This window comes from Pimephales promelas, chromosome 18, assembly GCF_988280905.1.
Source record: "Pimephales promelas chromosome 18, fPimPro1.hap1.1, whole genome shotgun sequence".
Taxonomy (NCBI): domain Eukaryota; kingdom Metazoa; phylum Chordata; class Actinopteri; order Cypriniformes; family Leuciscidae; genus Pimephales; species Pimephales promelas.
The window spans coordinates 1,486,684-1,508,963 of NC_142786.1; the positions used below are offsets into that span (position 1 = coordinate 1,486,684).

Sequence of the window (22,280 nt, forward strand, 5' to 3'; positions counted from 1 at the left end):
AATATGGAGATCATAATCAAACAGACCTCACTTTGTGCATATAAAATATTTATTTAGCAGATGGAAACCAATCACACAGATCCAAAACAACACTTGAAGAACAACAAAAAGATTGGGCCACTAGAAATCCGTCCAGTATGAACGTGTGCAGAGAAAACGAAGGAATCCGTTCTGCTCCTTCACTGCTGTGGAGAAGATGCACAAGATTAATACGCAACTGTATAGAAATGTGGAGTTTGCACTTGAGCAGCTCACCTTTGCTTTGTTTTGTACGGGTAAATAGAGTTTAAACTCAGCGGGGAGCTCGTCCTCGGAGTACAGCCGGTCAGAGAAGTAAACCCTCCGGATGCGACAGTTAGCGTGGATCTGTAAGACACCAGCAACCCGTTAATCATACCAGCATTTATAATATAATTACCACAGGACACACAATGTCACATGCTATATCTGGGTAAATATCACACCTAATACTGAAAAACTTTTTATCATAATCATCCTACATCTATATTGATATTGGCTTGAGACCGACATCAGATCTAATCACGGTTCGCTGATAATCAAAACTCTTTGTATTGGCAATTTGGCAGATTTCAAAGGCTCTGAACAGTAAATCATTCTTTCAATATTAATGTCTGAATCTCAGAAACATATTCATATTTCACCCCAAAAATAAAAATCAACATTCATTATCTTCTTTCACAAAAGCATATTTATTAAAGCTTTATTTGATCAATTTTGATTTGACATAAAAAAAACATAATAAATAATAATAAAATAAATTAAATTAATAAAAATTATTTAAAAAATATTATAAATTATTATTATATTATAAAAAATAATAAAATAAATAAATGTTTATATATATATATATATATATTTAGGGCTGTCAAACGATTAATCGCATCCAAAATAAAAGTTTGTGTTTACATAATATATGTGGGTGCACTGTGAATAATTATTATATATATATATAAATACACACACATGCTTGTATATATTTAAGAAATATTTTCATGTATATAGATTTATATATAATTTATATTATATATAAATATTTTATATATAAATCATATTTTTTGTCTTAAATATACATGCATGTGTGTGTATTTATATGTATACAAAATAATTATTCACAGTGCACCCACATATATTATGTAACCACAAACTTTTATTTTGGATGTGATTAATCGTTTGACAGCCCTAATATATATATATATATATATATATTATATTATTTTGAAGACAAATAAGCTCAACTGCCCATTTTTATTGTATATATAAAATTAGGGCTTTCAAACGATTAATCGTGATTAATCGCATCCAAAATAAAAGTTTTTGTTTACATAATATTTGTAGGTGCACTGTGTATAATTATTTTGTATATATAAATACACACACATGCATGTATATTTAGGAAAAAAATATTATTTATATATAAAATATTTATATATAATATAAATAATATATAAATCTATATACAGTATATACATGAAAATATTTCTTAAATATATACAAGCATGTGTGTGTATTTATATATATATATATATATATAAAATAATTATACACAGTGCACCCACATATATTATGTAAACACAAACTTTTATTTTGGATGCAATTAATCGTTTGACAGCCCTATATAAAATGTACATCTAGTGTGTATTATTGAAATTGTGAAGAATTTATATATGGTGATATGTTAAACTGCTAATTGTATGCCAACTGTTGCATTATATAACAATCAGTGTCATAAACGAAAAATCAAGTGTCAGTTGAGTCTTAATAGTCATGAAAATGTCACAGTTAAAAAAAACATATAAGCTCTAAAAAAGGAACAATTTCTTATTTTGTCCCTCTTGATTTAGAGGTGATCTGTGTGTTTTCATGAGCTCATCTGCTCTGTATTAGTCCTAAAAACAGATTTGTATGTGAATGTGAGCGTGAGCTGCGAGTGTTTGATGAGCTCACCTGCACTCTCAGGGTCTCGATGTAGTTGGTGCCGTACGCTCGGCGTGTGAAGTCTGACAGGTTGAACTGGATCTGGTTCCAGCCGTCGTCGAGCCTCATGGGCATCGTACAGATGAAGGGCTTCACGCGGGTCGTGCTCTGATAGTTACTCGCCCTGAACCTCCGCCGCACGTTCTTATCGTCCAGCACCTGACACGACACCTCTGTCATATAGATCATGTGCTGTTCATTTTTGGGGGGATGAATTGTAATATTATCGAGACCCTACCTGAACTTCAAATGTGAAATACTTCTTGAGGTTCTTGATGATCATGACGAGGAAGGGCAGTTTGATGCCGAGGGTTTTTTTGGGGTCTGCGGGACACGTGATGTACGTGGTGCTGTGGAGAGACACGCACGGGTCAGGAGGATCATGTGATCAGACAGACGTATGGACACACACACACACACACACTCACCTGACGTTCGTTCCCTCCACCTCCAGCACCAGAGACTGGATGTCATTGTCTGTGATGCGTTTGATATGTCCGTTTCTGACCTGCAGGGACATGTTCATTTATTGAGTTAATGCAAAATGCATAATTCACATAAAACTCTCTATCCTTTAGTCTATTCAAACTGAATATATAATCTATACATAGTACACATACATATGACATAATATTAAACATTTAGAATTTAGTTTACCTTTATGTGTGTGTGTGTGTGTGTGTGTGTGTGTGTGTGTGTGTGTGTGTGAGTATGTGTATGAGAGCGAGAGAGTGATTCTGTGTGTTGTGTATGTGTGTTTACACACAAATTATCAAATATATGATTATCATATTCATATAACTTACTATTACGGTATTTACAAGTTACTCAATAGTAACGTTAACGTTACTTTAAAACATGCCACAACAGCATCAAACTCATAATGTTACCATGGTAATACCACAGTACTTTTAGCGAATATGTGTACAATGTTATCCAGGTCCTAATGTTCTAAACTACTTTAGATTGAAATGTAAATCAATGATAACTTTAATTACAGCCTAAATGTCTTGAATGTAAGTGAACGTTAGCTGTCTATTAGCCACAAAACGTTAGAGCTCACTCAGCCCATCCAGCATCATCAGTTCCGGCGTGTGCTCACCTTCTTGTCCCAGATCTGCAGAGGTTTGCTGCCGATACTGTAGAGGATGGACAGGAATCCGCTCTGGAATGTGTTTTTGAACATAATCTTGCAGCTTTAATTTAAGTAAAATCACACCATACACATAGAGCATACACTGTTGTGTTTATTCTGCTTTGAACGCGTCCGGCTGGATCGCTGCGCTACAGATCTCGGGTTCCGCCTGACAAACACTAAATAAACTTATACATCAGTTATGAGAACTAAGGGATTTTATAACTCGTTAATAGTTACGTACGATCCGATTAATCTCCAGCAGTGACTCCGACGAGGTTTTTCGTAGTTTATTTGGGAGTTGCTAGGCGACGTGACGTGTTCTGGTTGTCACGTCGGACCCTTTAATGTTGACACGGCTGTTGCTATAGTAACGGGTGTCCCAGTGGTCCCAGTCCCACTAGTGCAAGACTTTTGCTGTGACGAAGCTTTATAAAATAAAGCAATTAATATATGAAATATATGTTTTTACATAGAATATGTGTTTAAAATATGCTTATATTGAGTATAGGTTGTCTGTTTTGTTTTGAATTGTCTATTACATATTACATAGTGCTATCACACACACACACACACACACACACACAGAGAGAATCTCACTCTCAAACACACTTACACAGACACTCACACACACACACAAACTCACTCTCTCTCACACACACTCACAAACACAATCACTCTCTCTTTCTCTCTCTCACACACACACACACTTACTTTTATTTTAGAAGCAATTAATCAATTTGACAGCACTAACATTGCCATAAAATTAAATGTAAAATATTTTAATGCTGACTATATGCATTCAAGAATAACCTTGAAAGAACCAAAATAGAGGTTTATTTACTCAGCATTTATCATCTGAACAGTTCTTAAGCACACTTATTTAATTCAATTAAAAACATTTAATTTAACAAGAAACTCTGAAATGAGGTCATGTGACAACAAATCAACTCTATTGTTTTATGTACACAGCGTAGTATTAAAATAGTGTACAGTTTGCTAGTATGGATCAATGTTCTGATTGATACAGATCTGGATCTGATCCGCAGATCTGTAACGAATCACACGCTCGCGAGACACAGAGAAGCGTTCGTTCCGCCGAAGCCGAATGAGTTGCTGAGCGCGACTCTGCGTCCGCTAGCGCTCCAGGGCTGCGCTGTGCAGGGCACATAGTTCATGTCGAACTCCGGCTCGGTGCGGTCCAGGTTGAGGGTGGGCGGCAGGGTAGCGTAGCGGCACGCGAGGGCAGTGAACGCCGCCTCCAGCGCCCCGGCGGCCCCCAACAGGTGCCCTGTGGCTCCTTTAGTGGACGACACCGCTAGCGAGTGCGCGTGCGTCTGAAACAGCCTCTTAATGGCTGCGTTCTCCGCGGCGTCTCCCAGCGGTGTGGAGGTGGCGTGGGCGTTGATGTACGTCACGTCTGAAGCGCTCACACCAGCGTCACGCAGAGCAGCCGACATGCACCTGAAATATAGCAGAACGTTTGGGTTAGACCGAATGAGCGGAACTACATGTTTTAGCATCAGCGCTGGATGATATCTAAGCATTTAGTGCAGAGTCTCCATCATCTCATCTGTTTACCTAAACCTCACTACGCTATGCTATAATATGCTATGATGTTATTCTATGCTGTTACGCTATGTTGTGTTTTGTTATATTGTTATGCTATGGCGTTATGTTATTGCTATATTGTTGTTATGTCAAGTCATCTTCATTTATAAAGCGCTTTTAACAATGTAGATTGTTATATTATGCTGTTATGCTATGCAACACTATGCAATGCTATGCAGTTATGTTATGCTACGCTATGCTATATTATGTTGTTATGTTATGCAATGCTATGTACTGCTATGCTGCTATGTTATGCAATGCTGTTATGTTGAGCTATGCTGTTAAGTTATGCTATGATATGCTATGCATTTAGTATGTTATGCAATGGTATGTTGTTTTGTTATGCTGTTATGCTATGTTATGCTATGCAACACTATGCAATGCTATGCCATGCTGTTGTGCTATGCTATGTAATGCTATGTTATGCTATGCAACGTTATGCTGTTATGTTATGCTATGCTATGTTATGCTATGTGATGCTATGTTATTCTATGCAACACTTTGCTGTTATGCTATGCTATGCTATGTTATGCAACACTATGCAATGCTATGCTGTTATGCTATGCTATGTAATGCTATGCAACACTATGCAATGCTATGCTGTTATGCTATGCTATGTTATGCTATGCTGTTATGCTATGCATTGCAACACTATGCAATGCTATGCAATGCTATGCAATGCTATGCTATGTTATGCTATGCTATGTTATGAAGCTGTGTTGTGTTGTGTAATGAAACAATTCTAGAAAAAAGTGTTTATTTGCATGCTGAAAGGTATTACCGAAAGGCTCCGTCTCCATCTGCGGTCGGTGCAGTGATGTGACTGGCGTCTCCAGAAAGGCCATAACCCATGACCTCAGCGTAGACCCGCGCTCCTCTCTGCTCGGCGTGTGTGTACTCCTCTAAAACGAGCACGGCCGCCCCTTCTCCCATCACAAACCCCTCTCTGTCCGGATGAAACGGGCGTGAGGCGAGTCTGGGCTCCTGGTTCCAGTTGGTGCTGAGGGCCCGAGCCCGAGCGAAGCCGGCTATGGCTAGCGGGCTAACGCAGGCCTCCGTCCCGCCGGCGAGCATCACCGTAGCATCACCGTGAGCGATGAAACGGGCCGCGTCCCCGATAGCGTGAGCTCCCGTCGTGCATGCGGTGGAAACGGCGTGATTTGGACCCTTTAGTTTGTGTTTGATGCTTATGTGCCCGGCGGCCATGTTGACCAGGATGCGGGGGACGAAAAATGGGCTGACCTTGAAATAAAAAGGATTATATGGAGTATAGAGATTGGCTGTATTGTTATGAGTTGTCAATTAAATATATGAAGAGTTCAGATGCAAAAGCCTCTAAATGCCATTTGAAATTTTCTTCTTTAATGATGATTTTTATCAAACTTGTATATTTAAGTTCAGTAATTTCACTTAAATAACAATTAATAGGTAATTATCATTGCCATTTAAGTGAAATTACTGAACTTAAATATACAAGCTTGATAAAAATGATCATTCTAGAAGAAAATTTCAAATGGCACTTAGAGGCTTTTGCATCTGAACTCTTCATATATTAAATAGTGATGTCTATAATATACACACACACACTCTCTAGCACACACATACTCACAAACACACACACACAAACTCACACACATTTGCATTTTAGGTGCAATTAATTGTCTTGACAGCACTAATATTAACATAAAATTAAATGTAAAATATTTTAATGCTGACAATATGCTTTCAAGCTAAATATCAAGGTTTATTTCCTCAGCATTTTGCATTAAATGTGGTCATGCATTGATTGCCATCCTTAATTAATCAATCAATTAAACTAAATTAATAACGTGCTGACCTTGCTATAGCCGCGCGTCTGAAAGGCCCAGGCCGTCCGCGCGATTTCCTCCAGAGACACCATTCCCATCCCGACCGCCACTCCGGTGTTCAGCTGCTCCTCAGGGCTTCTGGGAAACCACCCACAATCCTCCAGAGCCAGCTGGGCGGCACCGAGGGCCATAACCGTGGCTGGAGACATGCTGTTCATCTCTCCTTTGGATACAAACGTCTCTTCGTTGAAATCTCCAGGTTTATCTCCTCTCGGCACGCGAGCCGCCACCTTACACGGCACTGTCTGATACTCCTCTGAGTCCAGAGCAACCAGACCACTTTCTCCACCAATCAGACGCTGCCAAGGCAGAGCACTTCCTGTCCCGAGGGGCGAGACGAGGCCGACGCCGGTGATCACCACCCTCCTGCGACTCGGAGCCGCCCGACTCGAATGTCTTTTGGCAGAGCTCAAACACACGCAGCTCCTCACGCTGGACAGAGAAAGTCTCAGTAACGGCTTCTGACAGCATCTCAGAGACATTGTGACCAAACCTGTTCTGGGAAGAACGAGGCTACATCACATCTCCACTGTAAAAGACAAAAAGACAAGAAGTTCATTATTACCACTACTGCCACCTGATTTCATGTCTCATATCACATCAGGATAAAACAGCATGAAAATGTTGCTATTGTGCTTTTTTATATCATTTTCAGCATAACAACAAGTAGACTGAACATAACATACTTAACATACATGTATTCATAAATATGTGTATATTCGAGTATATGTATGTATACACATAAAAACACTTTTTTTGTTTTATGTGTGTGTTTGTGTGAAGCATATCCACTGCTTTATACAACTAATATTCGACTAAAATCTAAGATAAAATGTATTTATCTCTATTATGTCGAAATGTTGTGTTGCAACTTGTAACATAAAGCTTGAGAAAATGAATGCCTTAACATTATACTGTAGATGTATGGTTTAAAGCACTTCTTAAAGTTATATAAAAATTTAGAGAATACGCTAATATATATAATAAAAAATAGTGTGGTATATTATGTTGCCACTGTCGGAAATGTCCAAAATAATAATATTTCTGTCAAGAAAAGAATAACCTTGGGAAGATAATTAATATCTACTGGAGTACATTGCTTCATTTATGCATCTCAGTGGATTGAATATGGTCATGCCCGAATTGTTATTATCGACTTAACTAAACTTAACTAAATGTCACGTCGCAGATTTGATAACTACATGAAATTAAATTCAAATACGTACTCACATTCACGTGGATTCAGCAGTGGCTAATGTAAACAGACCAGATAGTGAGGAACTTCCGGTTCTCGGTGATTTCTATAATAAAAGTCTCCAGATTTGGTGCTAAAAGTACACCCAACGAATCAAAAGCACGGTTTACACATTCTTCTCAAAATGATCTGACTTCATTGGGACTATTAATACGATTCATAATAGCAGTAATGATAATAATAATATATTGTATTAAATTACCTATACTATGAAATTATAGAAATGAACAGTGTCAAACATTGAAGAGATGCAAGTAGTGCTCAGGCAGTGCTTGGAGAAGCGAGGTTAAAATCAGCACTTTGATGACATCTGCTGGTTCAAGCCGTGTAAATGCAAACATAACATGTGCAGTCTTTTGTTAATATTTTGTACTTATTTTGTGAATTTTGCGACACTTTTACAGGGACAAAAATGTTAAAAATTACTTAAATTACTTACTTTAATTAATTACTTACTTAAAAGTAAAAAACTGGCTGAAGATAAGTTGAAATGTAGTTTTAAAATTACGTTTGATTGTATTTTATTGGAAGTAATTTCTGATTGGCAATGTCACGTGGTGCCGTGTCGTTCCGGTGAAAACAAATCGCGTGGGAAAAATAGTGTAGAATATTACATAAATAAAGACAAAAATGTACACTGTAGCACAACCAAATAAAATAGATAATAGACTGAAATCTAATCTAAACCGCCCGTATCTCTAAAATGTTTTTGGTTTTTTTTTCTGACAAGAAAAGAATTACCCTTGATGAAAGTCCATATGCATTTACTCGGCTTGGTTAACTAATTCAATTAAATTAAGTAAATAAAGTAAATAAAACGTCACGTGGGTACCGCTCGAGGCATCTGTTTCATTGAAAACCAGAGCCGTGAAAAATTAAAACGTATCGCTAACTGTTGTGTGTCTCTCTCTCTCTGTGTGAGTGTGTGTGTGGACAAATTGCCATTCTACACCAAACAAACGTGATATGGTCAAATAAAAACACTTTTCCACGCAGATGGACCTGATTTCACCCTAAAATAGAGATGATTTAATCGTCATTATCAACGCGGATGCTGATTCTGATTCTGAGGTAACGTTAGACGACAGCAGTTAAATGAGGACTTGTGCTATTTTATTCGGAAGGATACACTGAAGTCCAGCGGCTTGAGCTCCTATTATTCGGGCTCTTTTGCTGTGGGCTTGTTTCAATGGTCTTTTTTTGTTGAATCCAGGGTAACAGGAGGAACTGAAGGCGGAGTTTGCAAACTTTAACCCACCGCAGACAGTCGGAGGAGGAATGTAAGAGGGAGGACCCGTTAGACCCGCACCTGACTACACATTCTCATCCGTCTTATCTTTTAAAACGGACATGCTTTTCTTATGGTGTTCACAGACCCGTGCTGTTTAATTCGTTTAGTTGATTGAGTGCTATATGATGCCAGAAAGCTGTGTTGTCTCAGGGGCCCTTCAGCGCCTGATGCCCCTGGCCCTCAGGGGAGAATGGATGGCACTAGAACAGAAACTCAAGACTTTAGAAAAGGGAGATCCGGACATCTTCCAGTTTGACGAGGTGAGATGCACAGATGCCTTTTTAGTACGCTTTTTTAATTGCATGCTTTAAAAAGAGAGTTTTTAAGCACAACCTGTGATTTTTCAGGATTCATTGATAAATAATAATAATAAAAAAATGACAGAATTTATTTAAAATAAAGATTTTGTAACAATATATACACTACCGTTCTGTTAAGTTAGGGGGTCAGTAATTGTTTTATTTCTTTTTTGGAAGAAATTCATACATTTATTTAGCAAGGATGTGTTCAATTGATTGTAAAAAAAAAGTGATTGTAAAGATCACAGGTTCTTTTAAATATTCTTAAACCTCATCATATTTTTTTTTTTGACGTGTTTTTTTTTTTGTATTATTATTCTAACCAACAAAGTCAATATACAGTCAGAATTGCAATATATACAAAATGGAGGGGGAAAAACAAGCAAAAACAAAACAAAAATCAAAACCTCATCATATTAGAGTGATTTCTGAAGGATCATGTGACACTGAAGATGGAGTAAATAATGATGCTAAAAATTCAGCTTTGATCACACGAATAAATTACATTTTACAATATTGGTAAGAATATTTCCCAATATTACTGTTTTTCTGTATTTTTTGTTAAATAAATGCAGGCTTGATGAGCAGAAGATACTTTTAAAAATAGCAACTTTTGACCTGTATAATGTTAAATCTATGCATTTATCTAATCATGCTTCATGGTGCAACCTTTAGAGATTTTAGATACATTTTGGTTGTTACAGTGTGCATTTTCTTTACATTTTGTATATATTCTAGTATTTGCTGTTTTATAATAAATACCAATATATCTTAAGTAATTGCAGTGCTGTAATGATTATATATATTTTTTATTCAATCAAAACTTCAAAATGCTTTATTATAAAATCCTAGCATTTGAAAGAATCATATTTTCTGCATGTGTAAAGCACACATGCTCTTCAGCTCTGAGTATACGCTCACTACTGCATCAGTGAGATATTGCCTGTGCTTCCTGGTGATCTATCTCCTCGTTCCCCCACAGGAGTCTGGCTTGAGTCTGATGATGGTTGCGGTTCGAGAGAATCGTCTGTCTGTCGTTGACAGGCTTCTGGAACTGGGGGTCAATCCAAGTGACAAAACAAAGGTAGGAGTTTCCCACCGTCTGGGATCGTGTCTTAAATAACGTCACACCAGCACCCGCCACTCAACGCACATGTTGTTCATTAGTAGCACGCAATTAAACTTTTAATGGAAACGGTTCGATGGCGTAAAAGCTTATTATAGAGCAAGTGCTGCTGATATTCTGCTCTGTAGATATGGTTCGAGTGCCTCCTTCAGTAAATACATTCTTGGGAAAAGTATCAGCAAACCTTTAGGACTTGTATTGGGGTTTGCTCAAATTATCTTGTTTATTTTTTATGGAGTCATGAAATCGGCTCTACATCTAGGTGTCAGTATCTGCTGTGAGTTTTATAGCTCAGTGAACGCCTCGGTGAATAATTGTGCCTCTGTGGGTGTTTAAAAGTGCAGCACGGATCAGATGTGAACATTCATTTGGATCTGACAGAACTGCATGGAAAATTATATTTGTGTGAGAGTGAATGGGCGAGAGAGTTAAAGGAGTAGTTCACTTTAAAAAAAAAAACGTATGCTGATAATTTACTCACCCCCATGTCATCCAAGATGTCTTTCTTTCCTCAGTCGAAAAGAAATTAAAGTTTTTGATGAAAACATTCCAGGATTTTCTCCATATAATGGACCTCAATGGGGTCCAAATGAGAGTTTCAGTGCTGCTTCAAAGGGCTTTAAACGACACCAGACGATGAATAATCGTTTTTCGAATCTTTTTCGAGTCATTTTGTTCGTTGAATGAACCAAATGACTCGAAAAAAGATTCATTACTTTTGATGAACGAGTTGGAACAGGAGCGTCACGAACGCGCATCACAGAACAGAGCAAGGCGAGCATTTGTGCTTATAAAACTTAAACTTTTTTATTTATTTTTTAAATGAGCGATCGTTTCGCTTGATAAGACCCTTATTCATCGTCTGAAATCGTTTAAAGCCCTTTAAACAGTTGAAACTGAAACTGTCTTTTGGACCTTGAACCGTTTGGACCCCATTGAAGTCCATTATATGGAGAAAAATCCTGGAATGTTTTCATCAAACCTTCATTTCTTTTTTCGACTGAAGAAAAGTTTGGTGAAAACAAACAACCCAGCATTTTTTAGACTGTATTTGTATTCAGTTTATTTGCTTCGTAAAGCTCTTGAGTTTCACCGCCTTTACCTTTTGTTTTATTAGACGCCGTGTAAATCTCCAACGTGAGTTTGTCTGTGCTTGAGTTTCTCCAAAACCCACGAGGTCTGGATTCAAACCCAATCCCATCACATATACTGAATTACCCTACAGTTTTGAAATACTACTCTTGGGGATTGTGTGGTGAACGACAAGTGAATCAATCATTCACGGGATGTCAGTCGATCTATCAAAGCCGGCTGGTAAGAAAGAAATGTGCTGGAGTTCAAAATATTCACTAAAATATTATACCTCTACGTAATATCTTCCATCCGTCTTTGAAAGTGTGCTCTTTACTGTGTGTTTAAGGGGTTTAGGAGTGTGTCTTTCTTCAGGTGATCTGGCGTCTTTGACTCGCTGTGGTTTAGACCAAACAAAGTAGATCAGAAAACACACTGTGTGCATTTGAACCTCAAGAAAAGTATGAGTTAGGCTACATAGGCTTCTTAAAATAATTGTCTATTTTCTTGTCCTAGTTTCTATACATTTGGCATTGACTCTTCATTCTTAATAATCATCATAACCGAGCTATAATCTCAAAGACTTGATTTCTATAGAATTTGTTTCTAAGATAACACTTTGTGACTTACATTTACTTTTAAATGGATTTATTTAGCAGATGCCTTCTTTTAAAGTTCGTCATAAATCACATGCATTTTTTTTTATGCAGAAGTCCATTTTGTTAATATTTGTAAAAAATATTTGTGTTTATTTTTTATTTGAAATATACACTATCATTCTTTAGTAAGTAAAGTAAAAACTGTACAGTAAAGTACTGTAAAAACACTAAAATATTATTCTAATGTGAATCAGCTGTTTTCTATGTGAATATATAGTAAAGTGTAATTTATTCCTGTGATCAAAAGCTGAATTTATCATCATTACTCCAGTCTTCAGTGTCACATGATCCTTCAGAAATCACTCTAATATGAGGATTTGATGCTCAAGACACATTTATGATTATAATCAGTGTTCATATTTTTGTGGAAACAGTGATAGTTTTTCTTGGGCAGGGAAAGTTATTTTGATTAAAGAAAATGAGGGCACATATCTTGAATAAATGACTTTACATTCAAAGATTTTGAAAATGTTGTGGGTCAGTTGCCATGGAAACCCTTTTGGGGTTCCATCCAGATTCCATTCCATTATTTGATACAATGTTTTCGAATAAAGATGGTCATAATAGTAAAGTGCTAACATGGGTTGTGTTGTGTAGCAATTGATTTCTTTGTGGTTAGCCACGCTATAAAGTTACAGCAGCATTAGCATGTTTCTCTACTGTAAACAGCTGAAATTGCAGTCTTGCAGGTTTTTTTCGACAGGGTAGCGTAGACGTTTCCAATACCAAAAACGACATACGATTAATCTAAACTCGGCTCACCAACCGCAACATTATTCTTAAACTGTGGTAATGTGGGTGCAGAGGCGCTGTGTCCAGTTTGCTTTGAGTTGTAGCCTGGTATTTATATGAAGGACGACAGCTCGCATCCTTTTCTTCATTTGCTCGAAAGCTTACGAGATTATTGCTCATTTGGTAGCTCTTGGCGATCCTGCTGGAATGTCCATCCAGCTGTGCGTGTGTGTGTCGGTGACTCAAAGCTGTCCTTGGATAACCTCAACAAGCATTATAATCTTCTTCAAAGACTTCAAATAACTCCTAGTGAAAGAGTCAAAGACAATGAGGTCAATATAAACACTGGACCCAGCTAACAATAGAATAATGTTTAATAATGTTTTCAAAACGTTAGCACAAAAACGTTATTTAATCATCTTTCATGGAACTTTTTTCCTGAATCTTTTTAGTTGGATGTTCGTCTGCTTCAGAATGTTCAGGAAACATTCAAAAGTAACATTGCAAGAATGCATGAAAATTCTAAAATGGAATGTTCTGGAAACCTGGAATGTTCCGGAGAACATTCAGAAAACACATTTTCACAACTAAATTGGAATGTTAGAAAAATGTTTCTAGATCGTAGCAATTTTACATCTCAGAGATCATTTCACTATTTTATCAGTGTTATGATATCAGCCTACAGTGTCTAACTCACTAACCCAAAATTGAAACTAACATTTCATTTAGATTAAAATTTACCTTTTAACACCGAATACCACTGAAAGCCAATCACAATCTTGTGTTTAATAGCCGTTGTTGTGTGTTGCCACTTGCTTTTGTTGATTAGGACGGCAGATCGGCGTTACATGTCGCCGCCGCTCACTCCAAAGGTGAGATCGTCAAACTACTGGCAAGAAAAACTGATCCCAATTCACCAGCAGGGGTAAGATGCTCAATTTACCTATTTCTGTGTGGGGAAAAAACAAACCAATTCGTAGAAATATTTGCAATAGTTTAATCTTTGCATGCATTCATTTAAATGCATAAAAAAAAAAAATCTTACTCAGTATTTTTCTTCAGTACAAATATCTAAACTTCTAAATATCTGTCAGTGGGGTCAGATTTATGATTTATCAATTAACTACATTTAGGCTCCTACAGTATTTTTCATAGTATTTCATTCTCACACTGATCTCCTTTGACTCTTGTTCACACACACCCAGCCCAGTGATCAGCTGCCCCTGCATTACGCAGCGTCCCGGCCGACCGGAGGACTCGGAGTCGTCCAAACGCTGCTCAAGTTCAGCAGCAAAGACGCTCGCCTGACACCAGACAAGGTAAACGCTTCTGTCTCCTAACCTTTTAGCAGGCTCCTCCCCCTAGTGGGCGGTGTCATGTTTCATATTACAACAAGCTTGTAAAACGTATATTGTTGGAGAGATCTGTTTTCCTGTCAATCCAGGAGGGCCGCCTCCCGCTGCTGCTGGCTGTCGAAGCCGGGAATGTTGGGATTGTACGGGAACTCCTCTCCGGCCAATCAGAGCCTCAGCTCAGAGCTGTGAAGACCGTAAGCACCACATGACTTGGCAAACCTGAGGATCACATTCATACGATCATTACTTGCTATTTGAATTAATGAGTTAATTAAATTTTATTTAAAAAATTATTTTTTTGGTTAAATGGTTAAATTTAATGTAGTTTTCTTCAGCTCTTAAAATGAAACTCTTTATTCTTAAAGAGATACTTCCCCTCTAAAGGTTTTTCAAAATACATGAATACAAAGATTGTCTATACATCCTCATGTGTCACTGATCCATAACATCAAATCCAGGATCAAATTAGCTTGTTTTGAAACAGTATGACCCAATTTTGCATTGCATGAATGCATCTGATTTGTATTGTGATGGTTGAATTGTGTTTCCAGGCAAACGGAGACACGGCGCTCCACATCTGCTGCCGACGGAAAGACGCTGATATGGCCAAAGTCCTGGTGGAGTTCGGCGCGAGTCCCGACTCTCAGAATGTAAGGAGGTCACAGAAACACACACACCTTCACAAAGAACAAGCAAAACACACGCAAACGGCTTTTCCAGTGTTGATTTGTCCTGTTTTTCGAGTCCCGTTGGCATCGATTGACCGATGACCTTATCTTATGAACTTGACCGATTGACCTTATCAAACAATGAACAATGAGACTCGTGTAACTTCAAAATAAACTAGTCTGAATGTTTGAAGAAGCTCTCAAACTGTTTCAAAGCTTTTACAGCTGATGGTGAATTATGACATTGCCAATTGTGTATATTTGGATATTTGCATATTTTCCCTCATCTTTTTGAATGAGCAGCTGGTCATTAAATATATAGATTTTTAAAGTATCAACGCAATAATCTTTTTATTATCTTTTTTATCAGATGCATTATTGTATTAGCAAACTCCAGTATTGGTTGACCTCTAATTAGTATGTATTATACATAAATCATTTTCAGTTCCAACATATTGAACGAAACATGTTGCCATTTAAACTAGAGCCAGACCGATATATATCGGCACACTGATAATTAGGCATTTTCCAAACTATCGGCATCGGCAGTTATAATGGCCGATAAATTAATATTTCAAAAATAATATAAAAACGGACGAAACACGCTTAAACCATGTTATGAGTGTTGGAGTTGTATAGTTTGTCCACCAGAGGGCGCTCTACACCGTTCCTGTTGGCAACACTCGTTGAGTTGGTCATTGCTTGAATAACAATTAAAAGAACATCCCCATCAGTTCTCTAAACTCAAATAAGCATGACAAAATTTGTGACTATCATGTCCAGTTTAAAAAAATAAATAAATAAAATATCGCCCGATATATCGGAATATCGGATTTTAAAACCCAAAAATATTTGTATCGGTATCGGCCTTCAAAATCCTTTATCGGTCGGGCTCTAATTTAAACCCATGTTTTGCTGATAAGCAATTTTAAGTCCTAATAGTATTGCTATTTATATTGCTATATATATTGTTATAAGTGCTTATTGAATATGTGCTCCAGTCTTTTAATAAAAGTAAAATAATCATGATATTTGATTTATTATGAGATTGGGTTTGTTCTTTATAGACATACAGTATTAAAAAGTCTTACATTTTCAGTGCAAACGTGAACTCAAAACACTTTTTCCATGTTATTATCTGAATCCAGTTCACTGGAGACGTCATTAGTCTGGGGATTCAAATACTTTTGAATGGAAATCATAATTTGTGTTTATGCAGATTGATTGTCTGTTGATGTGACTTGCAACTGTATTCCAGGTTTCTTTAAGGCAGTGTGTGTACTTGCCTGCATTTTCCACCACATTTGTACAGTAAATTGACCCAGATGTGAGAGCCAGGAACAGAAAAAATGATCCCACTGAGAGCTTTGATAAGAAAAGACACGAGACAGTGACAGAAATGTGGATTGAGGTAATGGATGGAAGTGAGATAATGGATTTTGAATAAGGAAAAGGCAGATTTTGGACCCGAGGGCCTTGTCGACATTATTGCCCTTTTTGATTGCTCACCAATTCTGTCTCCACGTTAATGGTCTTCGTTCCCCCCGTCTGGAGCGGAAGACCCATCAACATCCGTGACAATTATCCTGTGAGGATGATCAGACACTGAGAGTGTGATTGCTGATCAGACACATCCAGTACAGATGACTGATTCCTCTCCAGGGTTATTTTAGTGCTTTTTTAAAATCTTTAATAAAACAAATAAAACAATGTTTAAAGGAAAAGTTTAAAAAAAAACTTTTGCTGATAATTTACTTGTCATCATGTCATCCAAGATGTCTATGTCATTCTTTCTTTAGTCGAAAAGAAATTAAGGTTTTTGATGAAAACATTCCAGTATTTTCTCCATATAATGGACTTCAATGGGGTCCAAACTGTTCAAGATCCAAATGAGAGTTTCAGTGCAAACTACAAACTGTTCAAAGGGCTTTAAACGACTCCGGACGATGAATAAGGGTCTTATCAAGCGAAACGAGCGGTCATTTAAAAAATAAATATGTGCATTATACAGTAATTTTCCCAAATTGATGGATTGTGCTTCATATTTAAGTGCTTTCTGATCAGTTATTCATCGTTCGGTAGACGCCTGTATTCATCAGAGAGCATTTGAGTGCCTCATCTTTATTTGAAGCGCACACGCTCACATTATTTACAGCACCCAAACCAATAAAGAGAAGCTGATACAGAACACACAAGTCAGTGTTGTGCTGTGTTTGAAATGACATGCAGATTTCCTATTGTGTGAGATTTCTCCAAATGGATTCGACCGTGTGGCGTTGAGCTCATTACCCAGAATGCCTTGTTTGTTTACAGAATGAGTGGCAGACTCCTCTGCACATCGCCGCTCTGGAAGGAGACGAGAACATGCTGAAGTTGTTGCACCTCTGCAAGGCCAGTCCCAACATCTTAGACAAGGTGAGGCAGAGAGACTCAAAGAGAGGAAACGTACCAGAGAAAAGACTCGGATTAAACTGATCAGTCTCAATGTGAATCACACAAAGTGAACAGTGGCTCTCAAATACTCACTACTGTAACAAAATGAAATTGTAAATAAAACAGATTATTGGAGAATGGTTTACAAGAAAATACTATTTTCAATCTTTCTACTTCACAATTTTGTTTGAGTCAATTACTTACTTGCCGTTTCTTTGAAGACATTTTCTCTCAGAAATCCATCCATTAATTTATTCATCTGCCCATACATCCATATATCCGTCCATCTATCCATTCATCCATCCATCGATCCATAACATCTATCCATTCATCCATCTATCCATCAATCTATCCATAAATCCATCCATCTATCCATTCATCCATCCATTCATCGATCCATAACATCTATCCATCAATCTATCCATAAATTCATCCATCTATCCATTCATCCATACATCCATCCATCTATCCATTCATCCATCCATCCATCCATCCATCTATCCATACATCCATCCATATATCAGTCCATCTATCCATTCATGCATCCATCCATTCATCCATCCATCTATCCGTCCATCTATCCATCCATATATCCGTCCATCTATCCATCCATTCATCCATCCATCCATCTATCCATCCATCCATTCATCCATCCATCCATTCATCCATCCATCCATCCATCTATCCATACATATATCAGTCCATCTATCCATCCATCCATTCATCCATCCATCCATTCATCCATCCATCCATCTATCCATACATATATCAGTCCATCTATCCGTCCATCTATCCATCCATATATCCGTCCATCTATCCATCCATTCATCCATCCATCCATCCATCCATCTATCCATACATCCATCCATCTATCCATCCATATATCAGTCCATCTATCCATCCATCCATTCATCCATCCATCCATTCATCCATCCATCCATCTATCCATACATATATCAGTCCATCTATCCATCCATCCATTCATCCATCCATCCATCTATCCATACATATATCAGTCCATCTATCCATCCATCCATCCATCCATACATCCATCCATCCATCCATACATCCATCTATCCATCCATCCATCTATCCATCCATCCATACATCCGCCCATCTATCCATACATCCATTCATATATCCATCTATCCATCTGCCCATCTATCCATCCATCCATTCATCCATCCATACATCCATCTATCCATACATCAATCCATCCATCTATCCATCCATCTATCCATCCATCCATCCATCCATCTATCCATCCATCCCTACATCCGCCCATCTATCCATCCATCCATTCATACATACATCCATCTATCCATCCATCCATCCATCCATCCATCCATCTATCATCGATCCATACATCCATCTATCCGTACATCAATCCATCTGTCAATCCATCCATCTATACAAATTTCTATCCATTTATTCTTCTGCCCATCCATCCATCCATTAATTTATTAATCTGCCCATACATCTATACATCCATTTATCCATCCATTTATTCTTCTACCAATTCATCCCAAACATCCATATATCTGTCCATACACACTGTACATGATAGAAGTGTGTTTTTGTCATGAGGCTGTTGTTGATCAGTTCACTTGTTTCTCAGATGGACAGATCTCCTCTACACATCGCAGCAGAGCGGGGACACACCAATGTCGTCGAGATCCTCACAGAGAAATTCAAGTCATGTGTGTTAGCAAGAACGAAGGTGACTCGCTTTCAAACCGTTTGTTATTGCTTAGACATACAAATGCATAAAAAAGAAATTCAGAAATAAAAACAGACACAAATGAGCCAATAGTTGTCCAACAGTATCAAGTATAGAGCTACAAAATGAATGTGGAGCATCTCAGATCATTTGATGAGAAAGGTTTGAGTTCATACTAATACATTTTAATTATGGATATATATATATATATATATATATATTATAATAATATATTGCTATCTAGAAAACAAAGAACTGAGAGATAAAGAGATTGCATATGTTTCTCTTTAAACACACTAAATGTATTATTTCCCTGTGTTGAACATATTTCTAACGGATCTCTTCCGGATGATCCCGCACAGGATGGCAACACACTTTTGCATATCGCGTCCCAATGTGGTCACCCTGCGACCGCTCTCACGCTCCTGAGGAAAGGCGTCTTGTTGCACATGCCAAACAAGGTACTGAACACATCAGAGAAACTAGCTTAGGCTGAAGATCAAATCTTCTTTTAGATGTTGAAGGGTTAGATGCAGAGCTCCTGCTTAGATCTTGTTTTCTTTATCTATAGCATGTATTATTGTGCATAGTTGGATGTTGTGTCATTTTGGGCAGTCAGGGGCGGTGTGTCTTCACGCCGCGGCTAAGAAAGGCCACACGGCTGTAGTGAAGGCTCTTCTCCTGAAGGGGGCGCATGTAGACGCCACCACTAAAGATGGACAGACGGCTCTTCACATCGCGGTGGAGAACTGCAAGCCACAGGTGGTGCAGATGTTACTGGGATTCGGGGCACATGTGCAGCTCAGGGGAGGAAAGGTAATAAAAACACATAAAAAAAATGGTTACACTTCATTTTTAAGGCGTCATGGTGTCAACTGAGTAATATTAAGCAAATACATGCACTTACTATAGGGTTAGAGTAGGATTAGGATTTGGTTTAGGGTTAGTTGCATCATGTAAATTAAGCATAATTTATTCTTATTATTACTATGGTAAGTTTGTAACATGTAACAAGGAAATTGTAAAATAAGGTGTTACCATTTACACTAGAAATTTCCATCATAGTTCAGTGAGATGTTATTTAAAAGGATCATCTCAACTAATTTAACATAAATGTAATGCATAATTGCTGTATATTATGAATATTATTGGTTCTTTGACAAATTGCTTTTATTCCTCTTTTGTGAGGAATAAAACATTAGTTAATTAAAATGCAGCTGTTTGTTGCTAGTTCATGTTAGGCTAAATGATATTGAATGGTACATATTTTTTTTAATTTAATAATGTATAAGTTTGGGTAATTATAGTCAACTAAAACCATGAAAAAAATAAAATAAACATAAACAAAATATAAAAAAAATCTTAAAAAAATAAACGTGCCTTGGAAACAATTCTCATATTCATTTAGTTTAAAATATATTATTTTTATTATTATGATGATAATAGATAAAATAGTCACAGCAAAATACTAAAGTTTAAACCAAAAATTAAATTAAAATTAAAAATAGTAAAAAAAAAAAAAAAGCATAATATTATGTCCGTTATTCTAAAATAGCAGTGGTATTGGTTATTATTAACTGATTAGTAACTAAGATTAATAAATGCTTTAGAAGTATGTGTCTTTGTCAGTGTTGGGTAAGTTACTCTAAAAAAAGTAATTAATTACTAGTTACTAATTACCTCTTCAACAGTGCAATTAGATTACTGTACTAATTACTCTCTCTAAAAAGTATTTAATTACTTTTAATTACTAATTACTTTTAAAATCCCATATCAATCTCAACCAGCTGAATAATACAAGGATAGACATGAATCTGTTTTAATTCTTTCAAATAAATACGATAAAATTGCATGAATTATCCTTAAACAGACCAAGGTGGAGAAGGTTACATTATAAAAACATACTTTTTTAGCATCAGACAATACATTTTGATGTTAAACCCACTATTGTTTTATGTCTGATCTCATGACATCACACTTTTTTCATACATATTTTACAATAATTCATACGAATTTGTACAAATGTGGTCGTAATATTTAGACACCTCGAATCGCTGTGAGATCGGATTGGTCTATACACAGTATTTACCTCAATTACATCAGAAGTAACTGTAATTAAATTACAGATAAATTAAGAGTAATCCCTTACTTTACATTTTCAAGGGAAAAGTAATTAAATTACAGTAACTAATTACTTAGTAATGAGTTACACCCAACACCGGTCTTTGTTAACTAATGATCTAAAAATCAGAAAATGAATCAGTGCATGTCATGAAAAACAATGGTTTTGCCTTCTGCCTAAAATCAAGGAAAGTAGTTGGTGTGTACGTTGGATCTACAGGGAACGAAAGCAAACCCTTGGTTCGTGTGTGTGTGTGTGTGTGTGTGTGTGTGTGTGTGGTCTACCCAGGCGCAGGAAACCCCTCTGCACATCGCAGCGAGAGTGAAGGACGGCGTAAGAGCGGCGGAGATGCTTCTGAAGAGCGGCGCGGATGTGAACGCGGAACAGGAGGTCGTCACGGGGTCACACACTCGTACTGGACGCTCTGTAACATGACACTTACGGTGTTTCCTCTGTTATCAGAACGGAGAGACCGCTATGCATGTAGCCGCGCGTCACGGCGCTCTGGAGATGATGCGAGCGCTGATCCAGGAGGGCGGGGACGTCACATGGAAATCAAAGGTACGTTTCCTGGAGAGACACCGCAAAACTAAATATTTTATATACCGGTAATAAAAAAATGGTTCAGTATTAGTATTAGGCTAATGCGTTCATTAAACCTCATTAATAATATACAATCATAAAAAGTATCTTTTCTTTGTTAACATTTTCTAACGAGGTTGTATATATTAACATTAATGACAAACCGTTAAATGAGTAATTATAGAAAAAATATATATTTTTGTAATAAAATGTAGAATTTTGTCATTTTAAAGCTGATATTAAAAGGTATATATATTCAGTGCTTACATATTTTATTTTTTAGAAATTAAATTCCATAAAATTTGATTTGGTGCATGGAAGTGGTTTATATATGTGTGTGTGTGTGTGTGAATGAGAT

At 37.1% G+C, this 22,280-nt stretch overlaps 3 protein-coding genes and 1 pseudogene across 5 annotated transcripts in view; 2 read left to right on the forward strand and 2 right to left on the reverse strand.

Moving 5' to 3' along the window:
• Positions 1 to 31: 31 nt before the first annotated feature.
• Positions 32 to 3,415, reverse strand: cfap20 (cilia and flagella associated protein 20). 2 transcript variants are annotated; one of them, XM_039678486.2, is made up of 6 exons: positions 3,098 to 3,415; positions 2,424 to 2,503; positions 2,234 to 2,345; positions 1,966 to 2,154; positions 256 to 366; positions 32 to 182 (listed from the first exon to the last, which is right to left on the reverse strand). In XM_039678486.2, exons 1-6 carry the CDS (start codon positions 3,179 to 3,181, stop codon positions 180 to 182), a joined length of 579 nt encoding a protein of 192 aa, XP_039534420.1. In that variant the 5' UTR covers positions 3,182 to 3,415; the 3' UTR covers positions 32 to 179. The 2 variants fall into 2 exon arrangements, with proteins under 2 accessions (XP_039534420.1, XP_039534419.1); XM_039678485.2 differs by having other exon boundaries at positions 32 to 185.
• A 476-nt stretch (positions 3,416 to 3,891) lies between these two features.
• oxsm (3-oxoacyl-ACP synthase, mitochondrial) lies at positions 3,892 to 7,961 on the reverse strand. Of its 2 annotated transcripts, none has more exons than XM_039678442.2 (4): positions 7,840 to 7,961; positions 6,579 to 7,138; positions 5,523 to 5,983; positions 3,892 to 4,594 (listed from the first exon to the last, which is right to left on the reverse strand). In XM_039678442.2, exons 2-4 carry the CDS (start codon positions 7,089 to 7,091, stop codon positions 4,192 to 4,194), a joined length of 1,377 nt encoding a protein of 458 aa, XP_039534376.2. In that variant the 5' UTR covers positions 7,092 to 7,138; positions 7,840 to 7,961; the 3' UTR covers positions 3,892 to 4,191. The 2 variants fall into 2 exon arrangements, with proteins under 2 accessions (XP_039534376.2, XP_039534377.2); XM_039678443.2 differs by having other exon boundaries at positions 7,836 to 7,909.
• Positions 7,962 to 8,742: 781 nt separating this feature from the next.
• The window catches only part of trpn1 (transient receptor potential cation channel, subfamily N, member 1), a 30,747-nt gene continuing 17,209 nt past the window's right edge, over positions 8,743 to 22,280 (forward strand). The window contains exons 1-13 of the mRNA XM_089122787.1: positions 8,743 to 8,935; positions 9,078 to 9,415; positions 10,437 to 10,538; positions 13,872 to 13,967; positions 14,248 to 14,361; positions 14,487 to 14,591; positions 14,949 to 15,047; positions 17,379 to 17,480; positions 19,117 to 19,218; positions 19,581 to 19,679; positions 19,834 to 20,034; positions 21,629 to 21,730; positions 21,803 to 21,901. Coding sequence (XP_088978913.1) covers positions 9,278 to 9,415; positions 10,437 to 10,538; positions 13,872 to 13,967; positions 14,248 to 14,361; positions 14,487 to 14,591; positions 14,949 to 15,047; positions 17,379 to 17,480; positions 19,117 to 19,218; positions 19,581 to 19,679; positions 19,834 to 20,034; positions 21,629 to 21,730; positions 21,803 to 21,901 — 1,359 coding nt within the window. The 5' untranslated portion in view covers positions 8,743 to 8,935; positions 9,078 to 9,277. The remainder of the gene's footprint in view (positions 8,936 to 9,077; positions 9,416 to 10,436; positions 10,539 to 13,871; positions 13,968 to 14,247; positions 14,362 to 14,486; positions 14,592 to 14,948; positions 15,048 to 17,378; positions 17,481 to 19,116; positions 19,219 to 19,580; positions 19,680 to 19,833; positions 20,035 to 21,628; positions 21,731 to 21,802; positions 21,902 to 22,280) is intronic.
• LOC148970854 (uncharacterized) lies at positions 17,636 to 18,957 on the forward strand (annotated as a pseudogene).

What these genes read in the sequence shown, in the direction of transcription:
- cfap20 (XM_039678485.2), bottom strand. Translation starts at nt 3,181, where the DNA reads ATGTTCAAAAACACATTCCAGAGCGGATTCCTGTCCATCCTCTACAGT. An exon ending in TGCAGATCTGGGACAAGAAG is followed by an intron (nt 2,504 to 3,097) that starts GTGAGCACACGC and finishes ATGTCCCTGCAG; the next exon opens with GTCAGAAACGGACATATCAA. An exon ending in ATTTCACATTTGAAGTTCAG is followed by an intron (nt 2,155 to 2,233) that starts GTAGGGTCTCGA and finishes GTGTCGTGTCAG; the next exon opens with GTGCTGGACGATAAGAACGT.
- oxsm (XM_039678442.2), bottom strand. Translation starts at nt 7,091, where the DNA reads ATGTCTCTGAGATGCTGTCAGAAGCCGTTACTGAGACTTTCTCTGTCC. An exon ending in AGACGCGCGGCTATAGCAAG is followed by an intron (nt 5,984 to 6,578) that starts GTCAGCACGTTA and finishes TTTTATTTCAAG; the next exon opens with GTCAGCCCATTTTTCGTCCC. An exon ending in GATGGAGACGGAGCCTTTCG is followed by an intron (nt 4,595 to 5,522) that starts GTAATACCTTTC and finishes GCTATATTTCAG; the next exon opens with GTGCATGTCGGCTGCTCTGC.